The sequence below is a fragment of the Citrus sinensis genome, chromosome 6, assembly GCF_022201045.2.
Source record: "Citrus sinensis cultivar Valencia sweet orange chromosome 6, DVS_A1.0, whole genome shotgun sequence".
Taxonomy (NCBI): domain Eukaryota; kingdom Viridiplantae; phylum Streptophyta; class Magnoliopsida; order Sapindales; family Rutaceae; genus Citrus; species Citrus sinensis.
The window spans coordinates 2,805,530-2,830,957 of record NC_068561.1 but is presented as its reverse complement, the minus strand read 5'-3'; the positions used below and the strand labels follow the sequence as shown (position 1 = coordinate 2,830,957).

General features: G+C 32.7%; 1 protein-coding gene across 3 annotated transcripts in view; it reads right to left on the bottom strand.

Moving 5' to 3' along the window:
- Nucleotides 1-24,708, bottom strand: part of LOC102617691 (endoribonuclease Dicer homolog 2) — a 71,370-nt gene extending 46,662 nt beyond the window's left edge. The window contains exons 1-23 of one of the 3 annotated variants that reach the window (XM_006480430.4): nt 24,461-24,707; nt 24,162-24,234; nt 23,812-23,989; nt 23,140-23,253; nt 22,446-22,580; nt 21,748-21,832; nt 21,593-21,657; nt 21,163-21,303; nt 19,963-20,091; nt 19,748-19,877; nt 19,551-19,650; nt 18,164-18,359; nt 17,933-18,093; nt 17,555-17,773; nt 17,192-17,418; nt 16,769-17,040; nt 16,244-16,659; nt 16,016-16,119; nt 14,894-15,090; nt 14,146-14,355; nt 13,269-13,679; nt 12,787-13,065; nt 11,651-12,134 (exon numbers count right to left, since the gene is read on the bottom strand). In XM_006480430.4, the coding sequence (XP_006480493.1) occupies nt 11,784-12,134; nt 12,787-13,065; nt 13,269-13,679; nt 14,146-14,355; nt 14,894-15,090; nt 16,016-16,119; nt 16,244-16,659; nt 16,769-17,040; nt 17,192-17,418; nt 17,555-17,773; nt 17,933-18,093; nt 18,164-18,359; nt 19,551-19,650; nt 19,748-19,877; nt 19,963-20,091; nt 21,163-21,303; nt 21,593-21,657; nt 21,748-21,832; nt 22,446-22,580; nt 23,140-23,253; nt 23,812-23,989; nt 24,162-24,232 (4,191 nt within the window). In that variant the 5' untranslated portion in view covers nt 24,233-24,234; nt 24,461-24,707 and the 3' untranslated portion in view covers nt 11,651-11,783. Of the gene's footprint in view, nt 1-11,650; nt 12,135-12,786; nt 13,066-13,268; nt 13,680-14,145; nt 14,356-14,893; nt 15,091-16,015; nt 16,120-16,243; nt 16,660-16,768; nt 17,041-17,191; nt 17,419-17,554; nt 17,774-17,932; nt 18,094-18,163; nt 18,360-19,550; nt 19,651-19,747; nt 19,878-19,962; nt 20,092-21,162; nt 21,304-21,592; nt 21,658-21,747; nt 21,833-22,445; nt 22,581-23,139; nt 23,254-23,811; nt 23,990-24,161; nt 24,235-24,460 lie in introns of those variants that run through there. The other 2 variants (XM_052443031.1, XM_006480427.4) reach the window with 2 other exon arrangements.
- Nucleotides 24,709-25,428: the final 720 nt, after the last annotated feature.

Here is a 25,428-nt window from a genome sequence, read left to right as displayed (position 1 = left end):
AGCGTACATATGTGTATTTATTTCACAATCTAAATCTCTCGTTAGCTGCTCTTGAATTTACCAACTCACTTCTATATGTCGAATATTCCATTATTAGTTTTGCAGCATTTAAAGTCCTTTCTTTCATGCTAATCAGCAAGAATAGTAGCTAAATAATGAAAAATTACACTACTACAATCTCCGGTATTATAGAAAAAAAAATATATATTATTTAAAATTTATCCTCATATGAGTCCCTATTGTGAAGTACGATTTTATAACAAATCCAATATATATTTCAAGAATTGTAAGAATGAGAATCAAACACATTCTCATCCATGTGAATCGATTCAAATATCATTCATCTTATCAATTCAAAAAATTTTATTAGATGAACCAACTGATAATCATTCAATAATAAAATCAATAAAACCAGTGATTTGATTATTATGTGGTAGTGTCGTTAGGGTGCACCAAATTTAAAATCTTACTACTAGTATAAATAATTAGTACAGAACGAGTAAAGATCGATCCCACAGAGACTATGTTAGTTATATTTATTATCGACTCTCAAGCAAGACTTAAAATAAAATAATAATAATAGAAATAATTAATATAAATTAATCTAATTAAAGAAAATGCCAATTATAAATAAAAGGAGAGTTTTTGAATTTTTAACTAAATAGCAAGAAATAAAGAAATTAAACTATGAAAACAAAAATTTAATAAAAACTCTAATTAAAGGAAAAACAAATAATAATGATGAAAACTTTGGTTAAAGGATCATTCACCACCACCAAACATGCACATAATATATCAATTCTATCATATGACATGTTTGGGGTTTTGAATTCACCCTCAACCAAATAGAAAATCTAGCCTAACATAATTAAATTGGGAATAAGAGAATTGATAAAACCAGTCATGGAAATTAATTCAAGCCAAATTGTTTTGTATGTGTGGCTGCCGAATATCCCCCCTTGTGTTGCTTCCGCTTGGCCCTTATATAATGCTTCAATTGTGGCTTTTTAAATCCTTGCATGGAAAGAATTAAATCCAAGCCAAAACCGCCACTTCATAACGTGCTTGCCATTTAAATTGTCATGCAAAATATTTGCTTCCTTTTTCGTCTTCATTCACAAACTCTTTTGATTGGCCATGCTTAAAGCCAAAAGGCTTTATTTTTTTCTTCCTCTCACGTGCTGGATGGCAATCTCCTTTTTCCAATTTTAGCTCCATGTGATGGCTTAGCTTGTAATTGGCTTGGCTTCCTTTTTTACTTTCATTTTCTAATTCTTGATCTCTTGTGCACTTTGTCTCCCAATTTTCAATTCTTTTCCTATTCTGATTCTCTTAATTAGATTTATTTCTTGAATGCTCTGATTTAATTTCTCTTCAATCTCATAATATACTTAAAATAACAAAATAAAAAAAAACTAAGATAACAATTAACACAATAAAAATATAATTTACTAAATTAAAAATTAACTAAAATAACTAAAATAACTAGAGTATTTAAGACCAAAACAAAAAAAAGATGGAGAAATTAATAGTAAAATATATGAAAAATATGCACTTATCAAATTCCCCCACACTTACCCTTTGCTCGTCCTCGAGCAAACCTAGAATAAAAATAAAATAAAAAGAAAACATAAACTAGTCCACTTTCGTAGGAAATCACGATTGCATTTAGCGTATGCAACAAGCCTTTAAACCCCTAGGTGGCCCTAGTGGACGAGTTATAGTCTCGTGAGGGCTTCAGCGATGATACCCACAAATATCATTTTTTTAATAGTAGAAAAAAAAAACAAAAGACTTTAAAATAAAACTAGCCTTAAAGATTGCATAAGTCATATAGCTCAAAGAAAATTTCAAATATTATCGAAGTTCTAACTTCAATTCAATAGTTAATCTCATCTCTCTTTTGATTCTCCTAGTGTGTGTGTGAATCAATTCAATCAAAATTCATTCCCAAAATCTTCAATATCAACAGCCTTTGCCTTGACAAAGAAAAAAATAGGTCAAACTAATCTTATCATCTTGATCTCCAAATTTTTTTTTTCACTCACAGGCATTTGCGTGCATTTTCTTTTGATTTTTTTTCTTTTTTTTTGTTTTTGTTTTTTTTTTCATAGTCAAGAGCTTTCACTCTACCCCTTAAGGTAACCTTCTTCTCATGGTAGATTATCCTCTACATACTAGTGGTACATATGCCCAAATTACTCAAGGATAGCTTCACTCTTAAGGGTTATAAGTAGCTATTTCTGACTATGGTGCCTGTGTATACGACACTATATTGTGGAGATAAGATTCAAGACAAATAGTCATTTACTCAATCTAAAATTCTCAACTCAAGCTGCATCAATCTCAAATTCTAAGTCAAAACTATGAAAGAATTGATATTAGTGCTCATGGTTTAAAGAATCTCAATTAAGATGAAATCAACACAGGAATCAAGTATAAACTAAGGTAATATTCAACTCTTTCTAAGAACCATATTCATTGTCGATCAAATTCTTATCATTGGCTAATATTTAAAACAATATTTTTTTTTGGGTAAAAAGATAAAGACAAAGCAACAAAAACTAAGTTCGAAATCCACCCCCCCACACTTAATTCTTACATTGTCTTCAATGTAAGCCTAAGCTAACAAAAGACAGAATTAAACATGGAGAAATGAGATGAGACACACAAACAAAATTCAACATAAAGTGGGTAAAGTAAATGAAAGTGGCAGAAGCGTTACAGAGACCAAACGACATGCGTCGGTAAGCAAATATTCTGAAGGGGCATGTAAAGGTCATTTTCTCTTGGTCTTCCGGAGCGATAACGATATGATTACAACCTGAGTAACCATCAAGAAAACAATAATGAGAGTGACCATTTAACCTTTCAAGCATTTGATCAATGAATGGTAGAGGAAAATGACCCTTGCGAGTGGCTGCATTCAGTTTACGATAGTCAATGCAAACTCTCCACCCAGTTTGAACTCGAGTTGGCACAGCCTCGTTTACTTCATTCTTGACTACTGTGATGCCTGATTTTTTTGGAACTACCTGCACGGGACTCGCCCATTTACTATCATAAATGGGATAAATAATCCTCACATTAAGGAGTTTCAGTATCTCATTTTTTACGACTTCCATCATTGGTGGATTAAGACGGCATTGTGCATTTCTCGTTGGTTTAGACCCTTCCTCTAGCAAAATGCGATGCATACACATGGAAGGACTAATTCCCTTAATGTTGGCAATAGTCCAGCCAATCGCCGTCTTGTGATCCCGAAGCACCCTAATTAACTTTTCTTGTTGAACTAGGCAGAGGGTTTTAGCAATTATGACTGAAAGTGTTTCATTCTCACCCAAGTAAATATATTGTAGGTGCTCTAGGAGTGGCTTAAGTTCTAAGGTAGGTGCTTGCATAACTGAAGGTAAAAGTTTCTCGTTTAATAAAGGCAATTCAAGGTAAGAAACATTATACCCATTGGTGCATAATGGGACTGCTTCATCTAAGATCGCCATAGCTTCCTCTACCTCATCATCCAACTTTATCAAATTTGCTTGTTCCTTAGAATCATCTTTCGTAAGATTTTTGCTTATGGCAATTTCAAAATTGTTATTACCAAATAATTCAAAGAAATCTTGCACCAAAGTATTAATATCATCTATGGCAAAAACATAATGAACATCACTGGGATACCTCATTACCTCAAAGATATTGAAACGGATCACTTCACCATCGAATTCCATTGTGAGAGTTCCATCGTGAACATCAATCTTGGTTCGGGCTGTCTTAAGGAAAGGTCGCCCCAACAGAATAGGAGTGGGACTGGGCGACGACTTATCCTCCATTTCAAGGATATAAAAATCAGCTAGAAAGACCAATTCGTTGACCTGCACAAGAACATCTTCCACAACCCCCTTTGGGTAAGCATTAGATCTGTCAGTCAATTGAATAATTATACTAGTTTCTTCCATTGGACCTAAATTCAAGGAGTTATAAATCGAATATGGCATAACATTAATTGCGGCCCCTAAATCTAGCATACATCTTTCGAATCTGGTATTGCCAATAGTGTAAGGGATAGTGAAAGTACCTGGATCCTTGCACTTAGGGGGAAGTTTTCTTTGAAGTACAGCAGAAACATTCTCTCCAACACTTACCTTTTTGTTACCGCTTAACTTTCACTTGTTGTTGCATAATTCCTTCAAAAACTTTGCATAACGCAGCACTTGTTTAATAGCATCAAGTAGAGGAATATTTACCTCTACTTTACGAAAGGTCTCAAGGATCTCCTTTTCTTACTCCTCTTTCTTGGATTGTTTAAACCTGCTAGGAAATGGTAGAGGAATGGAAAGAGTCTTAATTTGAAGTGAGGGGGTATTTACCTGGCCAGATGGGTCGATTGGCAATGTAGAGTGGGAATCGTCTTTCCTTGTTAAAAGAAGAGGCTCGGAGGAGGGATTAGTCACAAAGTGCGATGATATTGTGGACACTTTTGATGGCTTAGCTAATAATGGTTCCAACTACTTTTCGTTTTTAAGAGACATAGTACTAATATTCTCTTTTGGATTAATTTCTGGTTGAGAAGATAACTTTCCTGAAGTTCTAGCCTCTATCATACTCATAGATGTGGCCAGTTGGCCAATTTGATTCTCTAAATGTTGGAGTTGTGTCTGGGTAGTCTGTTGGAACTGCATAGAGTTAGTAGCGAGAGCTTTTACAAGATCTTCCAAAAACGTACCTTGATTTTGAGGTGGTGGAGGTGGCCAAACTTGGTAAGGTTGTTGCACCCGCTGTTGGGGGTAGCCCGGTGGTCGAGACGGTGCTATATTAGAAATGCCTTGTTGTTGGTTCTCATACCTAAAATTAGGGTGATCCTTCCACTCTTCATTGTAAAAATTAGAATATGGGCCATACCTTTGTCTTGGTTGGCCTAGGAACCCCTCAACTGCGTTGGCCTGCTCATGTGAACTCTCTTGGAGAGTAGGGCAGATATCAGTCGCATGCCCGACCATGGAACAGACGCCACATGGTCTCACCTGTTGCACTAGGGCTAATTGTTGCACCAAAGAAGTAAGATTTGAAACTTGTTATTCGAGGGAAGTAATACTTACCTCATTGACTCGCTTAGGTGGTGGCAGTAGATCGTTCCTGGTGTTGAACTGTTGAGAATTAGCAGCCAAGTTAGCAATGAGATTTCGGGCTACTTCTAGTGTCTTATCCATAAGTGCTCCTCCACTAGCGGCATCAATCATACTCTTATCCATAGGGAGTACAGCCTCATAAAAGTATTGAATAAGGAGCTGCTCACTTATTTGATGGTGGGGGCAACTAGCACATAACTTTTTAAATCGTTCCCAGTAGTCGTAAAGCGACTCTCCATTATACTGTTAGATTCCGCAAATTTCTTTTCAAATGCTGCCAGTTTTTTATGCTGGGAAATATTTCTCCAAAAATAGCTGACGCATCACATTCCATGTAGTGACAGTACCAGAGGGAAGATAGTACAACCTTCCTTGGTTGAATCTGCCAAAGAGAATGGGAAGGTCATTAGTTTAACTTGCTCTTTAGAAACTCTGGCTTGTTTCATTGTGGAGCAGACCACATGGAACTCCTTCAAATGCTTATTTGGGTCCTCTCCTGCAAGACCATGAAAAGTAGGAAGAAGATGAATCATCACAGACTTGAGTTCAAAGTTTACCTGAGCGTTTGGATTTTCAATACATAAGGGTTACTGGTCCAAGTTAGGAGCTGCCAAGTCTTAAAGTGTTCGGTTGTTGTTCTGAGCCATTGGTTCGGGTTCTGGGCTGCCTGGCTCTGTCTTCGAGAATGGAATGTGGATGGCAAAATCGACTTCTGAATATGATGAGGTTGCTCTAAGTTGTTCAAGTTTCAATCGAATGTCCTCTATGCTCATGAAAATCTAAATATATAACAAAAAATAACTAATTAAAATAAAATAAATAAATAAAATGAGAAAAGAAATAAAAATAAAAATAAAAATAATAAAATAAAACAAGTGATAATAAAAAAAACTAGACGCTAATCCCTGGCAACGGTGCCAAAAATTTGGTAGTGTCGTTAGGGTGTACCAAATTTAAAACCTTACTACTAGTATAAATAATTAGTACAGAACGAGTCAGGATCGATCCCACAGAGATTATGCTAGTTATATTTATTATCGACTCTCAAGCAAGACTTAAAATAAAATAATAATAGAAATAATTAATATAAATTAATCTAACTAAAGAAAATGTCAATTATAAATAAAATGGGAGTTTTTGAATTTTTAACTAAATAACAAGAAATAAAGAAATTAAACTATGAAAACAAAAATTTAATAAAAACTCTAATTAAAGGAGAAAGAAATAATAATGATAAAAACATTGGTTAAATGATCATTCGCCACCACCAAACATACACATACTATATCAATTCTATCATATAACATGTTTGGGGTTTTGAATTCACCCTCAACCAAATAGAAAATCTAGCCTAACATAATTAAATTGGGAATAAGAGAATTGATAAAACCAATCATGGAAATTAATTCAAGTGAATGCCTTTTTTTTTAATTCCCTTCGACTGCTGATGTTTTTTTCTCTTTTGCGGCTACAAATTGTTTTGTATGTGTGGTTGCCGAATATCCCCCCTTGTGTTGCTTCCGCTTGGCCCTTATATAATGCTTCAATTGTGGCTTTTTAAATCCTTGCATGGAAAGAATTAAATCCAAGCCAAAACCGCCACTTCATAACGTGCTTGCCATTTAAATTGTCATGTAAAATATTTGCTTCCTTTTTCGTCTTCATTCACAAACTCTTTTGATTGGCCATGCTTAAAGCCAAAAGGCTTTATTCTTTTCTTCCTCTCGCGTTCTGGATGGCAATCTCCTTTTTCCAATTTTAGCTCCATGTGATGGCTTAGCTTGTAATTGGCTTGGCTTCCTTTTTTACTTTCATTTTCCAATTCTTGATCTCTTGTGCACTTTTGTCTTCCAATCTTCAATTCTTTTCCTGTTCTGATTCTCTTAATCAGATTTCTTTCCTGAATGCTTCGATCTCTTTAATCCCAAAAAATACCTAAAATAAAAAAATAAAAATATAATTTACTAAATAAAAAATTAACTAAAATAACTAGAATATTTAAGACCAAAACAAGAAAAAAATGGAGAAATTAATAGCAAATTATATGAAAAATAAGCATTTATCATTATGCTCTTGAAATTACCATATACATGGTCATTTTATTTCAACTTTTGGTTTTACTCAAATAACTAATTTTATCAATAATTTAATGGGGCCAACTTTTGGAAAAATTATCACAAAGGCTCTTAAGTTCTCAAAAATAGACCCCAAAAACGTTTTTTGACTATAGTGTCTTTTGTATACAGTAACTAGAAAATTAATTTTAAATATAGTAATAATTACAAATATAAGATAAATAATATAATATGCCTAGAATTCTAACAATATTAAAATATTTTAACATATAAATAAATTTATTTTAAAAACAAGTTTTTATTTTCAGTGATATATTTATATTTATTGTAAAGATTTTAAATAAATATTTAGGCTAAATACATTTTACAATTCAAAAATCTCACGTAATAATAATGTTGAAATTATTATTTTACATAATATTCAATATCATTCAAATTTTAACGTATTTATTTTAATATTATGTTCCATTTATTATAAAAATTATTTTAATACAATAAAATATGTCCAATAGATTATAAAATATTTTAAAATGTATACATTATTTATTTTAATATTATATTACTATTTATTATAAAATATTAGAGTCAAAGGTATTGTGGTCAAGAGAAGTCTCAATATCCATTTTTTGAAAATCCAATTGCCTTCGTGATCAATTTCCTAAACTTCGGGTATAGATGATATTTTCCTAATTTCTTTTAATGAAATTCTAACCATAGGAATTTGTATAAAAAAGGGGGTTTCTAATTAAATTACCCCAAAACAAGGATATTTATTTACTTATATCCCATACTTTATAATTATGTAGATATGCATTTTTGGGTTGTGTATTGACTAAAATACCCCTAAGAGAGATAAAAGCCACACTAAAACTTCCTTCATTCTTACTATTTCACTCATTCCATTACAAAAAAATCACTCAAAGACACTCTCAAAATCACTCATGGACAACCAATGTGTTGAGATTTTGGTTTACAATTATTATTCATCTAATTAACAAGGGTTTTTAAAACTTTACATTTATTTTATGTGTTATTTATTCATCTTCTTCACATTATATTGTTCTTAAAGGTTTTGTTTACTTTGTGATAAATAATAAAACAATTTATATTTTCATTACATTTTTATCATATCACCGTAGGTAATGGACTTTTAAACAATATTTGTAAACCTCTTATTTTACTCTCAAAATTTTAAAATAAAAAATGTTGTACTGCACCCGTTTTACATGACTACAGTCGTGTATGCATAAATTTATGTAACTGTTGTCGGGTAAGTAAGTAAAATGTTCCAATTATTATGACACACTTCCATGCTACTAGTACAAAAAATGCATTGTTTTATTAAATATGTCCTCTAACTATTAATGAATTGCAGTCATGTATTTTAGCAAGTTACTAGACAAACAATTCCACATGCTATTATATCCCTTGGATGGTTTTCTTTTTGTATTTATCTTAGCTTTTGACTATATGTCTATCTGTAAGAATCTGTAGAGCATACGAAGGTTTAAGCCTAAATAATACTTGTCCGTTTTAGTATATAATTGTCTTAATTTCTTTAATATTTGTAATAGTTAGTTGACAAGTTTTTTTTTTTTTGTTTACAGTTGGATAAGCTGGATTGTCTGGCTTATGTTCTTTTCAAAGGGTAGGAACCAGGGGTTGCCGAGTATTTAGAGTAAATTAATGGGTATTCAGAACCAAATTACAAAGTGTTCACAACGAAGCAAAACGTCGTATCAGATTGGGCATTTTATCCTCTGTGTTGGATCCATGTAAACCAAATTAGTTATGATAATTTAGTGGTAACTCGTATTCTCCTAAAACTTATTTATGATTCTGGAATGTATTAAATCTATGTTACTTGGTGTATTGAGGTTTGATGTATTGAAACTTATGCTGATTGCGTTATTATTCTAATGAGTGTTTTAGATAATTTTTATTCTCAGTCTACTTACTCGACTATAGTCGTCTATTTATGAAGTTATTCTACTACAATCGTATATATATAAAGTTACTCTACTACAATCGTGTATTTATGAACTTCGACTACAACCATGTATATATTAATTTACTCGACTATAGCCGTGTATATAAAAAAATACTCGACAGTAGTCATGTATTTATAAAGATACTTGACTGTAGTAGTGTATCTATAAAGATACTCAATTATAGTCGTGTATTTGGAAATCAAATTTTAATTTGAGGGTATTTTGGACATTACTCAACTCAAAAGTCATAACATGATAATTATTAAGTATGAGGGGATAATTAAATTAATATCCAAGTGTCATAACATGCCCGTGGTAAATTCCTTAAAAAAAATTATACAATTATGTTCTAACTTATATCCACATTTTTTCCTTCATCAGCCGCCGCCACCATCCATAACCCCTTACTATCACCATCTACAAACTCTAGCAATCACCACAACCGCCATCACAATCACCACCAGTACCACTCACAAAACCTGGCCACCACTACAAACATTCACAAATACTAACTATAATTGTCAGTTCGCCCGCCTTAAACTCCTTTGTCGTCACCTGCCAATTATCCATAATAGCTAACCCTAGTCGCCTCCTTCTACAAGCAAGCCCCACCACCCACCATCCACACACACACACTAACCCGCCATACTATCACGACAAAGGTTATAATACATGACACGACTCAAAAGTGTTTAATTTACTTTCAAATATAAGAGTGCCTAGTTATATTGTAGCTCGTTGAGTCCGAGATCGATCTATAGAGAAAATGTTTAATTTTTTTATTTTAGTTTACTAAAAAAATGAAAATAAAATTTAAATATATGCAACTTAATTTAAGCAAAATTATGAAATTAAATTAGTTAGGGTTATGGATGCACTCTTAGTGGTAATTACAATTTAATCAAATCTTTTTCTTTTATTTTATTGCCTAAAAGATTCATTGTATAAATTACAATTATTTTCCCATTTATTTTATTATGGATTAAGTACTTAGTATGCCAAAATTTAACTTATCTACAATAAGTTAAAATACCATTTTACCATACTTTATACTAAAATATTAAGAATTCATCATGCCAAACTCTCATGTTTGTTTACAATAAATCAAAATTTTAAAATACAAAGTATGGATAAAATTAAATAGAAAATAATTTAATTTATATAATTAAAAATAAATTTTGATTAAATCATATTTCTCTACTATGAGTTTCACCTTACCCTAACTATTGGTATTTAGCTAAGCATAATTGCATAATTGAAATAAAAGTAATTATTGAAATTGAAAAATACATAATTAGAAAATGGTATTTGAAAATTGGAAAGAAAATTAATTTTATTTATTGAAAATATATTATAAAGAGAGATGAGAAGAAAAATTTGAGGGGAAAGAAGTGAAGAAAAAGTGTAGAGGTGTGTTTCCCCTCCCTATTTATACTAATACTTGCATATCCGGATATCTGGAATATCCGCCTGCATCCATTGCGAATATTATTCACATCTGGATCCGCTTATTTTTTTATGGATCTAGATGCGGAACCGAATATAAAAATGTAAATGTGAATCTGAATCTGGGTGCACTTACATCCTGATCCGAATTTAGATTTTGTCAACCTCAACTTACTAGCTACTTATAACAAGTTGTATATTGTCCTCAATATTCCTAAAAACTTATCAATTTTTTTTTAGTATTATGTTATTGTTTACTTGAACATGATATGCACGAAAGATTAGTGTTTGGATAAATATAGTTCATCTAAACTGATTTTTAAGTTTTTAGGTTAATTTTGCTAATTTAGTGGTCTAGAAGTGTAGAATATGACAACTATTCAATACCAAAAAAAAACAAAAAAATTTCTGCCAATTTCCTAGAATTCTTAACCAAAATGGGTCCAGAATTCGAGCAAAGTTAGGGATGGTAATATACTACAAATATTCCTAGAATTTGTCATGGTTGGATTGACAAAAAATTGACATTAATAATTTTGTTGTCTTCGTATTCGTATCACTCTGTTCATTAACAATATCGCATTCATGTTCATGAGACCTCAACTCGCAAACCTCCATATGATAATTATTTTTGTGGTGTCATAAACATAATCATAATCTGTCAATCTATTTATGTGACTCATTTAAGAATAAATTGACACACTCGTCGTATTTTAAATTGTTTTTATTTTTTTTCTTTTGTACTAAGTATGTTAAACAAGTCCAAAGTTTTTATTGTTCAGTTTCGTCTGATTGCTTTGGCTAATTTTCTTTTCTGAAAAATACCAATAAACAACTAGATCATCATTATTGGACACGTCATTTCTTTATCTTCAAATAGTTTTCAATTACTGCTCAATTTTTTTTTTCCTTCTAGTTCAAGTTCGCTAAGTGGGTTTTAAGAATTTTTGGGTTATCAAGAGAATAGTTTCAAAGGAAAAAGAACGAAATTAAAGAAAAAAAAATAGCATGCTTGACTCAATAGATTCATTTCCATTTAATTCTGATATAAATGTTAATACATATGGCTTAATAACTGCTGTTCTTCCTTAACTCCGCACATGCAAGCTCTTCACATCTTCCAAAACTTTTTAACTCGAATGAAGCTAAGTCCCAGGAAAGCTTGCCCTCAGGGACTTCAACACTTCTTTGCATGCAACTTTTTTAGCTGTTTTCTTATCAGCATCTAAGAATGTGTGTTCGAACAACCTACCATTTGCCTGGACTTCTACGGTAACAGCAGCCTTACCACTGATCCGTGAAGCCACGGGTTTTTTCATAGAGAAATGATTTTTTTGGCAGTACTCGGTCAACTCCCTTACTGGGTGGAATCTCATTGTCTCAGGAGTAATCATCGGCTCCAAAAGTGGCCTTATACTCTGAAACACTACCTCCCTGTTGCATCCAGAATCAACGAATATTGCCCCAGCCAAGGATTCGATAATGTCTCCCAGTGCCTATAGAAAATTAGGAAGATGCTCAATGGATGTTTAGGCACATCATAAAAAGAGAAATAAACAAGTGACTCAGCAGCCAAATCAGTTGTTAATAAAATGAAAGCACACATTCAACAAATGGGTTAAACGCTAATGATATCATGATGTACTTGAATTTGGGCCTTTTTTTTTTTCAGTCAATGTCAGAAAAAGAAAAAAAACCAAACAAAGAGTTTTAAGATCTTGTTCCTTCAGTCATCAACAAATTGCCCAACATTCTTGTATTGTGGATGTCTTATGCATACTAGTAAAGTAGATGAATGTCTTATGCATACTAGTATGTAGATGAACAGAATAAATAAAATTTCTTCATTTTACTTGCAAAATTATAGCAAACTGACAATGTGACTGGTGAAGGACTAAAGTCAAGAATCATTTCCAACTTTACGGTAGTTCTCTAATCTCACTTGAACTGCTAGCCATATCGAATTAAACTGCCCGTCCGAAACTCATTCAACCTCAATTAACAAATGCTTCGATTTATGAACATTGGGCAGAAGGTGTCTTTCAGAAAATGAAGCAGTGATAACCCCAATAGGGATACAACAAAGCAATGATAAGCCAAATTTTAGCATGCATAAAAATTATACTGCATGTCTTACAAACAACTAACCTTAGGGAAAGATGTCACAGATTCCCATCCAAAAGTAGATCCCAAAGATAATTTCTCAAAACTGTCAACAGTGATGTTTATCCGCTTGTACAGTTCATGTGAAGCGTGCAGAATATGCTTATGCAGCCCATGCTTGACTGAAGACAGTGCATAACAATCGTTGTTTACAGAAGCAGATCTCATATCAGTCAAGTATCCTGGCGAAAGTCCGGGATACTTGTTGTACAAGTAAACAGTGATGAGATAATCTAACACTGCATCTCCAAGAAATTCCAGCCGCTGCAATTGCAAAGCAGGTATCACATTATAGTTATCCAACATTAAGAAAACATAACATTCAAGGAAAGGGAAATATATCCTATAATGGTACTCATTTAGTGCCAGTAAAATCACTAGGACATAGTATGAGAGGCAGAAACTATCTATTGTTGTAATTATTATCATAAACAAAAATGCTTTACTGGAATTTTTATTATAATTACCTGATAACATCTTGGAATCTCGGGAAGCATGTAAGAACCATGGGTCAAGGCCTCGACTAATAAAGATGGATCACGAAATGAGTAATTCAAGAGCGACTCTAAATGGCGGACGTTAACAAGCCTCTCTGCATGTACTTGGAACTGCCGCTGATATGGTACATTCACAAAATCCACCTTTATACCAATCCTATCCAGGAATATTAATCCCACATTTTCCCCGCCTGTGCTGAGGAATGCACCAATTAGAGCCTCAACTACATCAGCAACTGTCTTACTTTTAACCTTCTTTCTTCCAGTAACATAAATTTTTCTTCCATTGAAAAGTGAGTCATCATTCAATTCATAGCTTCCTGAATTATCACCAGGAATTATCCACATTTTTGGATCAAAAGACTCGGTACGGATAAATCCCTGCAATTTTAGAAGTAACAGAAGCAAGTCACAAGACATTCATTTGATTTACTTGGTATAACAACATAATTATAAATAAGACAATCAACAATGTTATGAGCAAAAGAAATGGATCTCCAGAAACCCCTCTCTGGCCTAATAATTGTGATTAGCACTCAAAAACAGCTAGAAGACTGAAATATTGCACCGAAGATATCAATTTGAGGAACAAATGAAGAATTGATACAAAGAATTTCGTCCGATATAATTAAAAACCAACATTATATGAGAGAGGAGGCAATGCTGTTATAGTTATCAATAACCAGTAATTATAGGAAAAAACATACAACTCCAGACACAAGATGGAAGATACATTACAGCTTAAAAAAGAATAAAATATAAATAGAAGAAAAAGTCATAAGAACACATCCATACGGACAAAAGACAGAAAAAAAATTTAGATCCATTGCTGGAAAAGTAAAATTACCGGGAGTTTTTGCTCACACCCTAGCTTGCAAAGTGCAGCATTTGATATTATTCGTTCCTTCTTAACACTAAGAAGGCCTTCGTGATTATTTTGATATGTCTTAAATAGCTGCTGACTAGCTGCATATTTAAGAAAGGAGTCTCCAAGAGTCTCTAGAGATTCTAGATGAAAATCCTCTTGGCACTTCTTCGTAGTGATTGCTTCCAACACCTAACACGAAGAGTCGCTGTTAGTGCAAATTCAAACAAAAAGTTCAAAGGGGACCAGAGCACGGATGGGAAAGGCCATCAGCATGAAATAAGTCCCGCAATAAACAACATACTTATAGGAGGTCTACCAAGAAAGGTAGTGATGATTTTGTTTTGACTGCCCTGTTCACCAACTTACTGATTAGTGAGCAGAAAGTCTTCATTTATGAACTTTTTATGATCAAGCAATTTCTTGTTTCAAACCTTCTTATTGCATTAATTAAATTATATCATGTTAAGTTGTTCAGTTCATATCTTTTGGTTGTAATATCATTTGTTGGGCATGTTAAGAGTTTTGAACACTAGGGCCCTTATAAGTTTAACCTGTTGGGTCAAGTATTTACTTCATGATATAATATATCCATTAATCACATTGTACGTACAAGCATTATCCCATTCATTTAATTGTTCACAAGTGAAGTACCTAGGGCAACTTGAAATCATTAAGCACATCCTACTATTTTGGCACATAATGCATATAAAATTTACATGCAGAATACCTTGATAGTTGGAATGGTAACATTTTGCATGCAATGATCCAAAAGCATATTCTTCAAATTGACAGCAAGAAGCAAAGACTGAAGACGATGCATAATTGATGGAACGAACGTGAAAGAATAAAATGTACTGAGTGATATAGGAGCCATGATTATCCAACACAACTCAGGAGGCAGTTCAAAAGATATCTTACTCGGCTCTGCAACAAAAGACTCAGGTTTAAATTATGAGGAATAGATTGAAAACTTTCTAATATATATGATTGCTTTCACAGTTCTGTGAAAACAACAGATACAAGATCAAATCGCACAAAATAAATGTAATACTTCAAAGGATTAGACCTAGCAATAAGTCGATCAAAAGGATATTCAGTTAGTCACAAAACTCATAAACCAATCTCAACATGCCAAAAGAGCATAGATCCAACCATGTATTGATTGTAAACTCACTCTACAGTCATAACACCATTTCTCTTCAGTATTCTGACTACCAAAATCTCGGAAATATACATAATTACAACACTTAACAAGCAATTCAAACATAGACTCATTTAACAATGCATTGCAGTCCATCCATTATTTTCATGAAATTGATGTTTGTAAACTTTTGCAAGAAGTGAAAATTCAGTTGACAATTGGACAAAAGATAATTTGGAAAATACCAACATTGCTGATATAATTTGCCAAAAAAAATGCAAAAATTGAAATTGTGTCAAAAACTTGGTCAAATTTTCTGGCCTTTTTTTCCATTTAAGGTGCATGATGGTAATCCAATCCCGTCCCTACCCATGCGAGCAAGGATCAAATCCCAAACCTCTTGTACCACCACAAGAGATCTCACTAGTTGAACTGACTAGCACCCACTATTTAAATTTTCTGACTTGCTTACCCACAAGAACAATAACAGATCAAAAAATTGGTGTCATAATTGTCAGATTTGAAAACAGTGCATAACAACCAACAGGGCAACAGAAAACAGTTAACCACTTCAAATAAACTAAACACTTGGGGGACATCTCAAACATGCTTCGCTAACACTAAAACTTTACATTAGCACGCACACACACACAAACACACGCAAAAGAGAACAAATTGTAAAGAACAAATTAAATGAGTAATTGATACCTTTCTGCTTTTGTTGTCTGCATTTACTAAGGTAATTTTGCACATGGAAAATGCGTCTCCCGTTAAGCAATGGTTCTCGATCAAAACACAACTGGATACCGTAACTGCAATGTACAAGATGAAATTCAGCCATTCAGGTTATGTATATACAGCATAAATATGACGTATCCACATTAAAATGTGGTTTAAAAAATTATATATATTCTACAAGTAGTATTAAGTACACACCGTTCTTCATAGTGCTTCTTGTATGTGGTAACACTTCCATTATTCCTCGTAAAAAGTGAATTTGCATTCAAATGGCCTAAAACACCCGTGATACAATATATCTGACCATTGTGAGGGGTGCAGACTAGAGAATTATGAATCTTGCATGTGCACAGCGGACCGCTTTTGGTATGTACAATACGAGCATTAAACATCGTAGAACAATTCATGTTATGCTTTGAACCATTGTCACGAGGAAACAACACAGTAGCGACAGTTTTCCAATCAATTAACTGTCCAGTGGATGGAAGCAAAAGATAATCTATCTCAAGATTATCCCGTAGCTCAAATCCATCCAAAATCTCATTCAATTTATCCAAATTATGATCCATAATAACTCTGAAAAGAGTTATCTGAAACCTCCTACAAAGAAGGACCTGGAACATGTTGAAAAATTTAAATTAAATAAAGTTTACAAAACAAAAAGCTTAAAAAGTATATGTCACACCTCTGATCAAGTTGAAGTCAAAAAACCAGATATCACACCTGATTTGGTATAAGCTGAATTCGTCCAAGATGTTTCAGATTGACTGTCAATCTACCCCTTTCAACTTCCAAATCAAAATTCACTTTTTTAATTTCAGATTCAAGTTCAGTCCTCATAGCAAGCACAATATTACGAGCTGAAATATCATAGTTAAAGTGCTGCTTCAATTCGATTAAGTAGCAATGGTATGTTATCTTCGTATCTTGTGGACTCTGATTCACGAGTTCAGGAGGGAAGTAAATGGGATGTTCAGCATTATAAGGTTCATTCCCTGCACATTAAAGAAACACGAAAGAAGGTTTAAAAATCTAAAAGAAGAAACCAAAAAATGAATGGTTATAGCTCTCCAACCATTCAAAATACAACAACACTTTACAAGCTACTCATATTATACAAAACTAAAGGCTTCTTATGCAAGTTACCACGTTTTTGTGCATCATGTTTTTCGACAACAATATCAGGAAGAAGATTATCTGTTAAAGCACCAATCTGATGAAGCTTCTTGCAAGCTTCAAGACAAGCAGCTTGCTTCAGAGTTTTAATGTTTCCCTGTGCAATAACAGTTTGTATAGGGCAGTTGTTGGGAAGATACAGTGTGCAAATCCCCATCTCCTTGTTTATATGAAACTTTGGAGTAGGCTTAAAATATCTACAGAAAATAAAACCAACAGAAATAAGCAACACTGCATTAAGCCATAGTACGGAAACAATACAAAAGAGTTAAACAATAAATACATAACGAAGAGCTTAGCATTATCGGCAAGAATGAGTCCAAAATGGTTTACCCATCAGAAGGGAGCCGTGAGCAGTAAAAGTATATCAAACTAACGCTGGAGCTAAGAGTTGCAATTGTGCCTGTGCTTTCAACGTGGTAAAAATCCTCACCATACATATGATTATTAAGAGGGGAGCAGGGAAGAGATGCATGGCTAAGAACTTCCTTTCTCATTTTGTTCCCACTAGCAAGATAGTTCTCTAGCCGAGATTGTGTAGTAGAATCCCCACTATAAATTATCAAAAAAGAGAATAAAATACTCTAGCAATGACACAGAAAACTTAACAATTTGAATAATTTTAAACAAATGAAGATAAAAAAAATGCAATATAAAATATTCCACGGCTGTAATAAATATCTGACTGTTATGAGAAACGAAAGGCATTACCTCTTCACCATTAGTAAATAATCCGAATTCTGCATTCTAGCACGACCTCTAGACTGTATGAAACTGCAAACAGTGCGTGAAGGATCGAACATAATAACCAAGTTGCAACTTTGAACATCTAAACCCTCCTCCAGAATTGATGTTGCAACAATGACGTTCACCTGCAGATGGTAATTAGGAGCAAAAGAAAAAAGAACATCACTTGGAATCTGGAATCGCATATAAACATACCAAGCCTCTACGAAATTCTTCCACAATTTCATTCTGTTTTTTCCTTGATTGGCATTGTATCCCTGAGTTATTTCCGGCAATATATTTAGTCTTCCATGTACAGTGTCTTGGAAGCAGCTCACTCAACAGAGATTGAAGCACAATGGCTGTAATGACCCTTTCTACAAAAATTATACATCTTATGTCCTCCACACCCCTGTGTTTACACAATAATAAAAAAATCAGAAAAATATTACAATCTAAAACTGACACAAAGAAAAATCTTATACAAATTATTTTGATTATCCAGAATGAGCTGGACCTGGCTAATATAATTCAAAATGCACGACATTATACAATAATAAAAAAATCAGAAAAATATTACGATCTAAAACTGACACAAAGAAAAATCTTATACAAATTATTTTGATTATCCAGAATGAGCTGGACCTGGCTAATATAATTCAAAATGCACGACATTATACAACTTTAGAATTATGGTTTGTCCGGTGAAACCATCTAATCATGCGATGAAGCAAACACTCAGCACCTCTTCAGGCATCAATTTTCCAAAAGGCTAACACTTCCCTCTGTGTGATTGTGTGTGTGTGGTTAACACTTCACACTAGGACAGATGTAGAACAGGTGCTTTCCCTGAGGTTAAGGTTGCATGCAAGAACCTCCATTTATATTTTTTAATTCAAGATGAACTCATCCCCCTATGTAAATTCATCAAGCATTTAAACTTAATTGTTCTTGATCAGAGTTTTGAATACAACTGGCCTGACTTGAAATAGGGGTGAGTGTTTAAAAATAAAAATAAAAAACAGAAACAAAAACAAAAAACAAAAATCTAATTAATTTACAACATTCTTCCAAACTAGTTATTTTTTCCTACATACTTTCCCCTTTTCTGTTCTATTTTGCTGCTGTAAGCCACCTGCATAATTGATTGAACTAAACAATAAATACTGTGGAAAAGTTATAAGAGTCTTAACTATATTATTGAAAATAATACTGTATGCACTATATGGTGTGTTCACTCTCAAGGGACCTGGAAACAAAATTCAAGGTGTTAAGAGCTGAAATAGTACTAGGCAGCGTCTATCAGTTCAAGCTTTTGAGTTAACTGGGTAATTAACATGATATCATAGTTTGTCTAATCAAGTACAGTTATCCTAACCTATTTTATTAGTCATATTATAAAAATTTGAGTTCATGTTTGTTGTTATATTAGATATTATTTTTGTGTTTGAATACTATTATTGGATCCACAGCTGTCAACTTCAGTTTTTAGGTTGGGCTGTTACTTAACAGAACGATTCTTAAAAATTATAGAGCATATTGGAATTTATAAATTATTTAAAATTAATTTTATGAAAATCAATGATCATGCAGGCATGCCAACCTGTACTCAAGAAGAGATTCGATAAGACAAACAATTTTCTCCGTCAGAAGCCCAGAATCCAAGTTAAATTTAGAATCATCACCTATGGACCACTCTGCGCCTAAATTTAGAGTAAAAGGAGAAAAAGAAAGGACAAACATTAGCGCGTAAGGATAACACAATTAAGTCTCCAATTCTCTCAGCAAATTGAAGAATACCAGATGGTACATAAGTCACCAATGCCTGAGATGCATCTGAACCGAACTTTTTAATGATTGTCTCACCAAACCCATCCAATTGTTCCCAAGCAAAAAAGTCACTTTCATAGCATGATATGGTCTCTGCAGCCTATTACAGAAACACACATGTAAATTATAATAATACATGCAGGTGAATAGAAGTGCAAAATAATGAAGAAACGCTAGATAAATACCTTCAATGCCAACCAAACACCAAGCTCACTTAAACAATATAACAAAGTTGAATTTATTTTTGATACTTTCTTCCTTATTAATTCCGCTTGAGCTTCATTCAGATCCAAATTTTCCAATGATCGAGTATGCTGAAATACAATAGATCTAGTCAGCAGCCATCAATCACTATTGTATTTAATGATCAATTCCAACATTTCTCAGAGAAATTAAGTACTGAAATATACATTCTTCAAATTAAAAAAAGGGTAAGATTAAATCAAATCCTAAGTTGCAAAGGCCAGTCAACACATTAAATAGATTTTGTACATCCATTTTCGTACTTAGGGGTTGTTTGTTTTGCTGATTTAAGTCCATCTACATCTTCATTTAACTTATTCAAAAATTTTTTTTATGGTTTGCTGTTCTGAGTTAATGGTGATTTTCAAAAATTTTGATCAGATAACAAAAGTTTGATTTCTTTTTCCCTTTTTTTAGTTCTGATTCTCTCTTGATAGCGTTGACTCAGCAGGTTTCCAGGATTCCTAGAAGAATAAATTATTTAGATAAAACAATAGAAATTGTAGCTTATTATCTCAATTTAAAGAACTTGATTTATGGCTATCCGATACTGTTGGTATAACATAATTTTTTAGACATCAAATATAGTTTATTGCTCATTTTAACATTTGACAATATAAGGATACAAATGTCAAATTCTTGGTTTCAAATTCTTTCGAAAAGTTGCTATAATACAAAAATAAGTTAGCACTTATTTTCATGTATCAAAATAAATGGACAAACATATGGTATAGAATCATTCATTTAGACTTACCATATTCTCTCTCTTTTTTTTTTTTCTTTTTTTTGCGCACACACACACATACATATGTTTGCCTCTTAATACCATCTATTCAGAAGTTAGATAGATACAAATTTTAAATAAAAAATAAAAATTAGCGTATTACATTCTTAAATCATAGATTATTTGTATCATTTTCAGCAAAACTCATTTCCCTTTAGCCCTTTCTTTTCCCCTTACTATAACTCTCTTTTCATAGAATGAAGTACTCTAATACTAAATATGAATCTCAAGGGTCAAGTATTACATTCGTTCAGACAGTCTGTATGTTACAAGCAGGATAAGATGATTATTTTTTCAAAGATCAGAAAAACAATAATCTCAACATTGCAATCTAAGTTTTTACTCTGAGAATACTCACCTTTAATTCTATCATTGCCAGTTCATCAGCTAAGTGGGTATACAAAGCATGTGGAATCTCATCGTACTTGTAAAACTTGAACTTTGCAGTTGAAAATGGTATGAAATTAGAGAGCACGGATTCACTGGCACATGTATAGACCTATTGTACAAGAAAATGAAGGTAAGAATAATCAACTAAATAGTATCAACTGAACCACCAAGCTGGACCATGCTAAAATGAAACAAACGTTACAAAAAATTTGGAATACAGACTTACAAGATTAAGTATGTACGTATTTATAGGCCGTAATCAGTGATACCTCTTTATTCAAAAAATAGACGATACCTTTTTAAATTTTCTAATTAACCTTGATTTATGTCTCTCCCAAATAGTTGGCATAACATAAAAAATAAAAGAAAATATTAAAACATAAAAGAAAAGAAGAAACCTTTGAATTCATAAGAGTCTCAAGATCATGAATCTTTTGCCAATAGTCTTGTTCTGAACTAGAAACTACAACAAAAAGATATAAGTCAAAAATGATTCAGATGCCATACCCATAATGAAATAACATTGTATCAGATATTGTCAAGTTTTGAATACCTTTTGACTTTATGGGAGATGCGGTCATCCCGAAAATCCTAGGAAGATTGGAGTCACCTGTTTCTAATAGACGGTGATAGAACTCCTGCAAAAGAGGGGGGAAAAAATGTAATATAATGCAAAAGGCAAGCAATGTAACAGTTATACCTCATGATGATGTACCAAAATGAACAAGAAACATTAACTTTCAGATACATAATTGTGACTACACATTTGCAGATTCATGGTTATAGCTGACTTTCAACATCTTAGACTTTAACATACACAAAACTTTCCAGTAGATCAGTTGCCGGACAAAAGAAAAAAGGAAAAAAAGAAAGAAAATCCCTAGCATGTTACTCTGCAAATCTGTCACAAGCAAAGTTCCATAAGAAATATGAACTTAGCTCTATCAAACAACAGTTTCCTAAGAATTCCTACTTCACTCAATTGTTACAAAGATTAAAAGCTAAAAATGATAATAATAGTAGTAGTAGCAGCAGCAGCACTAGTAGTAGTAATCAAAAAATGAATAAGAAGAAGATGATGACGATGAAGCTATGATTTGTGAAACAACCTGTCAAACTAGAAATTGTTAATAAGATTCTGATATCTCTCTTACTCTAGTCTGTCGTTTAAATGTTATCATAAGGAACAATTGGTTGAACTAGAAATAAAAGAAGCAAACAACAATATCAACAAACGTCAAGAAAACTCACCGTCATGATACAAGCATATTGGTGTTTACCCCTGGCATGATGGCATTCATCAAGTATTAAAACCTTGATCATGTTTAGTTTAAAATAGCTGAGCCTCAAGCCATCAAGCAAAATCTGAGGTGTCATCACAAGTACCTGTAGGGATTCAACTGGAAATTACTACTCACTGTGTACAAAGTCCCTCAAATTTTATAAAGTTAAAGCACCGTCACAAGAAGAAGAATGTGAGATCTTATACAGAAAAGTAGCAGCCTTTCATGGATATGGAAGAAAGCTTCCAAAAGTCAATTATACGTATGTTAACAACCCATCATGACATCTTCAAAAGTGAGTTTTACCATGAATCATTAAGAAAGGATAAGAATTTAAAACTCCATATAATTTTTCAGAAACATAATGAAATGCGTTATAGGACTGCTGTGATGCAGTTTTCTCTGGGAAGTGGGCTAAAGCTTTAGGAAAACCGAGACCAAACAACAGAGAATGCAATAAACAAAATCATGCCAGTCGTCAATAAAAAGTGAAAGCAACAAGGACAATGAGTAACCTTAAGAACAGAAAACTAAGGGATCATTGAATTCAAATAATGGAGTCAACAAACCAGTTAATTGAATTAAGTCAGCAAAGTAATTACTTGAATTGAGTACATATAACTCATGAATGATTTTATTATTTTATATATGTAAGAATTCACCTCGTGTTTGCTCATTTCTTCCTTCCATGTAGCACCATCCCAGAAGTCAACTCCCATATCTCCCCAGTACTTACCCACTTTCAAGTCGGTGTGCATTTTAATAGCTTCAGCTTGCTAGTTTAAAAAAAAAAAAATTAAAGCATAAAATATAAAATCAAAATCAAAGCAATGAAAAGTCAAACTTTTGAATTTGAACTCCAGGGAACATCCACTAATTCTACAATGTCGGCAATATACAACTTTTGGACATAAACAAAAACCAAATCTAAAAGTTTTAATAAGAGTTATTAATAGAAGTCAAATGTGTAAGATTTTCTTCTTTGGTGTTAACAAGTTCTGAAATTCGATGGTAGAACTAATATCTGAATTTGAAATATAATGATTTTCACATTAGTTCCAGTCTGAATTTCAAAAACTTAAGCTTCAACAAACAAATCTAAAACTCATGAAGCTTGTTTGGAAGCTACTTGTATAAATACAAAGAAATGTCATATTTATCTCTTTTATCTTTAACCCAGATCAAGCATTTTAAAATCTTAATGGCAAAAAACTTTTCAATTCTATTAAATAAGGGGCAATCTTTCCCCCCTCTGCAATTGCTGGCTGAATTTTGAAAAAAAGAAAAAAAGAGTTCCACTGGATATGAATCCACAAACACATATCTGAGCATACCTGAGGTACCAGAACCACTTTTGGAACCAAGAAGACAGCAACGAAAGGCGAGGGCTTCCTCAGAAGATAAGCATAGCTTCGAAGCAGCATGATGGCAATTAGAGTCTTGCCAGACCCAGTTTCCAGAAACACAATAGTGTTTTGCTTAAGTGCATTCTCCAGTGCTTCCAGCTGATAACTGCAACAACACAGTACAGTGAAACCCACTAATCATCAAACTAAAAATCAAAAAAAAAAAAAAGGAAAACAAATGTTTGATGGCATAATCAACAATCCATTCGTTGATCGGTGAGAAAAATCATCAAAAAACAAGAATTTCATTAAATAAATTAACATTTTGTCAAGCTCACTTTCTGGCAAAGGGCAGGGTGTCAGCAGATACTTCCTCAGTTGTGTCCGATTCCATGCTAACAGGCTCCATGGCTGTTCAAGTGATCCATCAAACACTTTTACAACCAAAATTCAACAAAAACAATTATTTCTTAGCACTACATTCACACACAAACTTACATATCCATCTATGACCAAACCAAGACAATGCAGCAAAATCAAACTCAATTAATAAGCGACTAAATATCAAATATTAACCAAAAGAAGGGCGAAAAACACAAGACTAACCCAGAACCCAAATATCCAAATAAGAACTTACTAACAGATTCAATGAGTGTGAAAATGAGAAACAAAGAACACAGTGACAGTAAAAGCTCAAATGGGTACTGTTGTTTTGCTTTGGTATTTTTGTAAAGCAGCAAATATCACTGCTCTCTGATCGTTGCTATATATAAGAGAGTGTATGCGCGTGACAGAGAGCAGATGAAGTCATGAAACAGTGGAAAAAAATTATTTGAACTTGCAAGAGAAGGAACTTGTGAAGGAAGCCTTTGACAGAACAGTGACGAAAAACTGGTAAAGAGCGACAGCGACATAAATAGAGGAATATTGATCATAAAAGTAGGACTTTTTAAAAAAAAAAATTACATAATTAGGGAATAATAACATTTTAGTCCCTATTTTTTAACACAATAGCAAGTATAGTTTGAAAGTTCTTATGTGAGTCTCTTTGTCAAAGTTCATTGTCACTTGTTAATTAATAAAATACAATCAGTAATGTCCTTCTATAGTTATGATAACTCTGAAATCAACTTATTCAAGGACTTACTGTAAATTGTGTATATATGCAATTATGATATGTATTTGGTAAGATAATCACTTTTACTCAATAACTAATATTCACAACTAATATTTACAATGCACACTTAATATTGTTGCTTTTTTTTTTATTGAAAGGTTTTTTTAATAGGATTTATAACTAATATTAACAAGTGGGATATGCATATACTAAATTTGGAAAAGATAGAGCAGTTATTATATATATTTAATAAAGTAATTAATCACTTTTACTCAATAATTAATATTTGCACCTAATATTTACATCGAACACTTAAACTACAGCATGATCTTTTTATTAAAGGTTTTTTAACAGGATCCGAAAACACTACAAGGACTCAAATGAAACAAATGAAAGTTTATATCATTTGTTTATGCTTTTACAAAAAAAAGTAAATAACAATTTTTTTATTTTTTATTTTACTCACATAATAATAGAAATTAAATTTG